A 6,964-nucleotide genomic window follows, 5' to 3' on the forward strand; every position below is an offset into this window, starting at 1 on the left:
TTCGGTGATTTAAAAAAATGGTACGATCAAATATTTGATCAAAAATTCGTAATATGACAATTATGCGGTGTTTAATTAATACGTCATTTTAAACGTTTGGTTGTAAAAATTCAAAAATAAAAAATTCGTGATATTATATTAGTAAATATTAATAATAATAGTTGTTATTTTTTACAACATAACAAATATATCTAAACAATTTACCTACAAAAATATTGAAACCAATTGAATAGTCCACACAAATATCTTCATTTATTTGTTATTCGATTGAAATTACCGTTCAAATTTCAAAATACACACACACCATAACACGACAATTTAAATATTGTCTAAAAAATATAAAAGCAAAACTTTTGGATTAATTTATCACTAAAAATGTAAGAGTGAGGGACTTAAAATAAAAGTGAAGACATAAAGTATATAAAAAATAATAAAAACGCAACCAAATTTTTATTTATATTTTTTAGAGCCGTCGGCAAAAATTCATATTATTCGTTTTAAAACAAAAATCGCAAATTATTGAGAATATTTCAACCATTTAGAAATATTAGGCGTTTTGCCCTTCAAAAATTCAATTCTCCCGAATTATTGCTAACAAGGGGGTCGATAAGTTAGCACTCCGTAGACATCAATATCAATGATACAAGTACGAGTACCGACGACATTTACAGTTGAACTAAATCTCATCAGCATTGCACGGTTATAAAGTCGTGTACGTTAACGACTCCTTGAGCTTTATTTATCCCAGAAACAGTTGTTCCATTTGTCATCAAAAAAAGTAGTTGTTAACTTTCTCTCCTTTCTTCATTATTATTATTATTATCAATAACATTAGAGAGTGATAGTGAGATGATCGTGATGAGCACGGCTAGGCGTGACTGGTCTGAATTACCCAGAGACATATTAACCAAAATAGCTGAAGATTGTATTGAAACCCATCTTCAAACTATCCAATTTCGTGCTGTTTGCAACTCATGGAGATCTTCAGTTCCTCTTCCAACTCCCTCTCTAGCAAGCCCCGTCGTGCTTCCTCTTACACAACTCCTTAACTACAAAACTGGTTTTTGCGAACTTTTGGAGAACACCATCTATACTATACGACCAAAACAGCTCCAACCTGAATCATGTTCCAAACTGTTGTTAGTTCAAGTTGATGTCCATGCCAAACCCCGAAATGTAATTAATATCATTGACCCACTCTCAAACATCGTGATCAAACCTATACCCAGACAATTTCCAAGGGGTTTGAACTTACTGGACTACAAAATCTGTGGATTTTATAAAGAATATTATCTTGTTACCATTGATTCCAATGAAAACTGTAACGTACGAAAGGTTACTTTGTCTTCAAGTGGATCCATCAATCATCTTGTAGTAATGGGATTCGATTCTTTGAATAAGTTGGTTTGTTTTCGATCTGGTGACGAGAGGTGGATGGTACTTGATGATAAAGAGAGATGTAGATTTAAAGACGTGATACTTTACAAAGGCCAATTTTATGCAGTAGATAGCACTAGGAGAGTTTGCACTTTTGATCCTCATACTTTGGATATGACTGTAATATCCAATTCTGTTGTTGAGGAGAGCTGGGAGCAACGTTTACTTGAGTGCAATGGGGATTTATATCTGATCGACTGTCAGCTCTTTCGAGTAGGGTGCCGAGTTTTTAGATTGGATGAAAAGGAAAAACAGTGGATTCGGGTAAAAAACGTGGGAGATTCAGTGTTCTCGTTTGGTGACAATCACTCGTATTTTATGTCAGCCTTGGATTTTCCTGGATTGAAAGGAAACTGCTTATTACTTGTGGATTATATGTTTAAGCCCAAAGAAAAGCATATAACAGTGTTCAACATAGAGGATGCTACTTTTGGATCGTCGTTATCAGCATTTAAAGCTACTCACAGTTATTTTGGCATCACAACTGCAGTATTAGAATAACTACAGACAGCATTTGATGTACATGATAATCTCCTGTGTAACTTGCTTGGAAGTTTCTTTTCATGTCTTTTGATTATCTATGCAAATATTTAACTACGAACCCTTATGTCAGTATTCTCGTGGAATAAATGTCATTTGCTTAATTATTGGAGCATCTCCATTGTAAAGGTGGGTTTTGGTTTTCCTTTACATACAATGGAAGAGAGGAAGATGGGTTTGGGTTTTGGAGAGACCGAGTTCTCTAATGAGCGAGCTGCCTACGTATCCTCTCTTGATTTTAAGGGGAGAGAGGAATCAGGTCCCACGTAGTTCAAGTAGGTAGTATTTATAGGCCTAAGGGAATGTTGATCCTTGAGACACGTGTACTCTCTTGTACATATGTAGGGTGGAGATTATGAATGTGTGTTAGGTTGGTTTTAGTAGGAATTGTGTGTTGATTGGAAGTTGGTGCGGTAGTCCATATTTCCCGGTGATGGGATGTAAATGTAAGATTTTGGTGATGATTACATCTGGTGGTGTTTTTATCTGAGGCGTTCTGTCTCCAGTCATTTATTCATCTTGAGATATTCTTGAACGAGCTTAAGCGTACCACCTACATGAAGGGAGCTGCTCACAGATCGGTCTTGGAGGTCGATGTCCTGAAGTTAAGCTTATGCTTCGTGGCGTGTGCAATATTCCTTAATGAAAATATTACTCCCCACACCCCTCTCGATCGATTTGTTTATGTCCATGGAAGCAATCCGAGAGAAAAACGAAAATGTGCGTGGAGCATGAAGCGAGCTATGGTGAACGATCTGACTGAGATGTCGTAAAGTTTGAATCGTGTGGCATGATGATTTGGCGGGAAAGGGAAGTTGGCACATGATTGGCGCATGACAGAATCGTAGCAGTTGGTAAAGAAACATGTCGTCGCGTTATTCGAAACTTTGAAAAGACAAGTCCTTGGAACACGTGTGCAGGCTAGGGCATAGGCTGTAATCATAACTTCTTGGTAACTGAACGAGCAGTTGCACAAAATCAAATTTGGGACACTCGAAAAAGTATCTCCAGTTTCCTTCTCCAGTAAAAAAGCAAGCTAGGGTTTCTCAGGTGAGTGCTTCTGCTGCTGCTGCCTTTTCATTTTCAATTTGCTTTCCTCTTGTTCAAGTGTGATTTGTTGAGTAGGTAGGTCGGTGTTAGGTTGTAGGGTTTAAGCTTGGGTAGTTGATAAGAAGGAGACGTCACAATGTCTGATTCTGACGATACTCGATCTGAAGAGGTTCGGGAGGTCTCATTAAGTTGTGGTGAGTATGAGGATGATAAGGAAGAATCGGTGAGTCTTGGCATTCAGGTTGGGGGGGATGAGGAAGTTAGGGTAGAAGAGGGGTAATACACGATCCGGGTGGGGAAGGTGCTGTAGCGGGCGATCGGTCAAAGGGAGGGTTAAATGTAGTCAAGTGGGTTGCCTCTTAGGACGGTGGATCATCGTGCTGCGAGCTCGTTCCCCGAACTGAGGGCAGCTTATGGGATCAACGTTCCCGATCTGGAGATATACGAACCACGGTTGAGTGAAAATGTACGTAGTGAGGAGTACAACCCTCCGAATGGTGGGGTAATCATCTATGAAGGCCAGCTGAGAGCGTATATGCAAATACCGTTCTTGAAGCTAGTTTGTGACTTCTTGGCTCATTGTTGGAAGTCTCCCTGTCAGTTTGTTAGTAACACCTGGTGACTGTTTAGGGTGTTCGACCTGTTGAATGCGAGTGGCGAATACCGCATAGGGGTATCCGACATAATTGAGCACTTTGTTGTGAGGCGATCTGGTAATTTCAACTTTAGTTTACAAACCATGACGACACGTTCTGCTGTGATTGACGGTGTAAGCAATGAGGCTTGGACAAAGAGGCCGTTGCTACTAGTTGGCAACTACTGTGCTAGCGGATGTAGGTTGCAAACTAGGATTTGTAACATTTCCGGTGGGTAGGAATGTCTTTCTTTTTTCGCTTTACTGGGTGATTTACTATTGTTCTAACTGGCCCATGTCTTTGCTTTGTTTGTAGATTTTTTTGTGAAAACGCGAACTAATCGTGGGGAGATAGAGAGGTTCGCACGGCTGACTCGAGCACAAAAACAAGCGAAGTTGTCCGAACTTGCTCATTTCTTTGTGGAAAAGGGTGGGCCTGCGATCCGGGAAAAAAGAAAGGCTCAAAAGGACCGAGCTCGAGGTCAGACTAGGAAAGGGGTGATGGAGATGCGCGCGAGTGACTTGGTAACGCGGGAAGATAGGAACCGGGCTCGTGGCGGCCTGAGACGAACCTCTGGAGGTGGTACTTCAGGGGCTGGTGGGTCGAGCTCCCGACCTGAAGGGGGGTCGATTGATGCTCCTGTAGAGCTGGAGACGGTTGATAAGAGCCCAAAATTGTAGTTTTAACCCCTTAATAATCATACTTTTAGACCAATTATGTGAATAATAAGTAAGAGTTAATACTGATTACATGTTTTATGCATTTCGGGCTTCAAAGTCCATTATGTGCGAGAAATGTGCCACTTTAGCTAGATAAAGGAGCAATGGTTGGTTGCTAAGGAGTTCGTGATTAAAGGCCAAGATTCAAGAAGACAAAGCCTTTCTAAAGCCCGGTCAAAGCCGAAAGTCAAAGTCCACGCAAAGGAAATAGTGCACAAAGTCAACAGAACTTCCGAAGACTATATCTTTGGACTCAGACCTCGGAATTGGGCCTACCTTATGTCAAAACGACCGGCTCGGAAAGAGCTTTCCAATGGTCCAAGCCTTGACCCAATCAGAAGAGGAGAAATGGACGAAAAGTCTGTTGAAGCGAACTGCAGCTGAAGAGGCCTTTTTGGACTGAAAGAATTGGGTTTTGGGCCTAATTCTCTGGCCCAAAACATGGCTCCAAGTCCATGCACGATTTTTGGATCTGAGAGTATAAAAACCAAAGCTTCACTCTTTGTTAATGGTAGATAGTTAGACCTAGATTAGAAATTAGATTAGTAGCCTCCATTAATTAGTTTTAGATCTTAGTTTTAGAATTGCATTCCCTGTTTTAGATTAAAACTTTAAATCATTGTTCTTTATTGATTAGATAAATAAAATAGTTATTCTTGTCAATTTCGATTTTTGTCATTTACAATTTATTAGATCTAATTTCAATTCTTGTTATCATTCAATTCTTAGTTATTAATTAGATTTCGATTATTGTTTAGTTAAATTTCATAAAGTTAGAATCTTTGTAATATGTTGTATTCAATTTCAATGGGAAATGATAGTTTGATGAATCAAGGCTAAAACCTCCATTAGAGGGGTTGATGAAGCCTTGATGAAAACTTAGTTGTATAGTGTAGAAGCGTTGTAGAGTCTATTCCATTATAGAAGGTCGTGTTTCGCCATGAGAATGGGTGGACGACCTCACATGCTAGTTATAATTGGTAGAAATGCCATGTTAATTAGGGATTAGAGCGAGCAATTCTTACCGTAGAACGTAAGAATTGGATTACAACATCTATTCTAGGTGATTAAGTTGGATTCGAGGTAGATTCAATTCCCCTCTAATTCTTTTATCTAGATTCAAGAACATTAGTATTTCCATATATTTAAGAGTGACATTCAACATATTGCTTTTCATATTGCATCGTGTATAATTCCCCATCGTAAAACTCTCATTAGACTTAAGACCGACTAATTAGATTAGAAAACATTCCATGCTAGAGAACTAGGAGTGGAACGAACTTCTTACTCCACTCTATTTCGATAGAATTGAGAGTAGAATCTTTGATAAATATAGCATCATAAATAGTTTTAGTTTACTTACGTTTTGAGTTCATCGTTCATTTCGTAGGTAGACTATTCAATTTTATTCATTTTTTATGTTTATCAAATGGCGCCGCTGCCATCTTAGTGCACTTTAGCATTGTTTTCATAGTATAATTAGTCATTTTTAAGTCCCATTAAACCCACCCACCCTTGTTTGATTCATACTGTGGTTGTCCATTTCAGCGTTGAAAAAGTTCCGCAAAATATATACCGGCCTAGCGACCGCATCACTTTATATACCTGCGCTACTGACCCCGGACCCGCGACCAGCCCTCAATACCCAGTAGCGACCATACCCTCGATTCTCCTGGACCTCGAGCGGACCGCGACTCACTTATCGGACCGGGCCCGCAAGCCTATCTTGCGCACCCGCGCCAGCTAAGCCAAATTTTCCGGATTTCTACAGGGTTTGTTTTGAACCCGATTTTTCAAGTTTTTCAGTGTTTTAACTTGTTATATACACCGAACACGCCAGAAACAAGACGCTATTCATAAGTGAAGCAAGGGCCTTGTCGGGTATTCCTTTCTTCCACACCTCGCATCTCCGGTTAGAGGTTTCTACTAGTATATCGAAATTGTTTGGAGTGTTGCATGTTTAGTTAAGTTCGACTTAGTCTTGCATGAGATTAAGGTGCAGTCAAGAAAAACAACTAACATAATTACACGGCAACGTCAACAAACAAGTCTATCTAGTTTCCCACCCACTACACCTCTAGCTACTATTTCACACACACCACCTGATATTATGGCTGAAAAAAGAGAGACTCCTCTCTCTGACTTTTATAAAGCCTTGAGCGATAGCCCTAAATCTTGCATCGTTCTAGCAGATCCAGTGGGGGATTTCCGCATCCCCCCAAATATATTTAAGTTGTTACCCGTTTTTCATGGTTTAGACCATGAAAAACCTTATCAGCACATGCATAAGATTGAACAAGTCCTTACAATATTCCACCATCCTACGGTTGGTGCGGAACAAATTAAATTGAGGGTATTCCCTTTCACCTTAGGCGATAAAGGCGTCTTGGTTAACCGCCCAAGCGCCTAATTCTCAATGGACTCATGGGCCAAACTTGTTTAGCTGTTTATGGAACATTTTACCCACCCCTAAAGGCGGATGAAATGCTTTCCAAGATTCACTTCTTTTCGGCGAATCCTCATGAATCATTTTCAGAGGCTTGAAATCGTTTCACCGATCTGCTTATAGAGTGTCCACACCAT

The 6,964-nt window shown here is 39.7% G+C and overlaps 1 protein-coding gene across 1 annotated transcript; it reads left to right on the forward strand.

Moving 5' to 3' along the window:
- Positions 1 to 465: 465 nt before the first annotated feature.
- Positions 466 to 2,081, forward strand: LOC147481532 (F-box protein SKIP23-like). Its single transcript, XM_086580660.1, has one exon. The coding sequence runs from the start codon at positions 850 to 852 to the stop codon at positions 1,936 to 1,938; it is 1,089 nt and encodes a 362-aa protein (XP_086436786.1). The 5' UTR covers positions 466 to 849; the 3' UTR covers positions 1,939 to 2,081.
- The last annotated feature ends 4,883 nt before the right edge of the window (positions 2,082 to 6,964 follow it).

The sequence above is a fragment of the Coptis chinensis genome, chromosome 8, assembly GCF_015680905.1.
Source record: "Coptis chinensis isolate HL-2020 chromosome 8, ASM1568090v1, whole genome shotgun sequence".
NCBI lineage: Eukaryota > Viridiplantae > Streptophyta > Magnoliopsida > Ranunculales > Ranunculaceae > Coptis > Coptis chinensis.

What these genes read in the sequence shown, in the direction of transcription:
- LOC147481532 (XM_086580660.1), top strand. Translation starts at nt 850, where the DNA reads ATGATCGTGATGAGCACGGCTAGGCGTGACTGGTCTGAATTACCCAGA.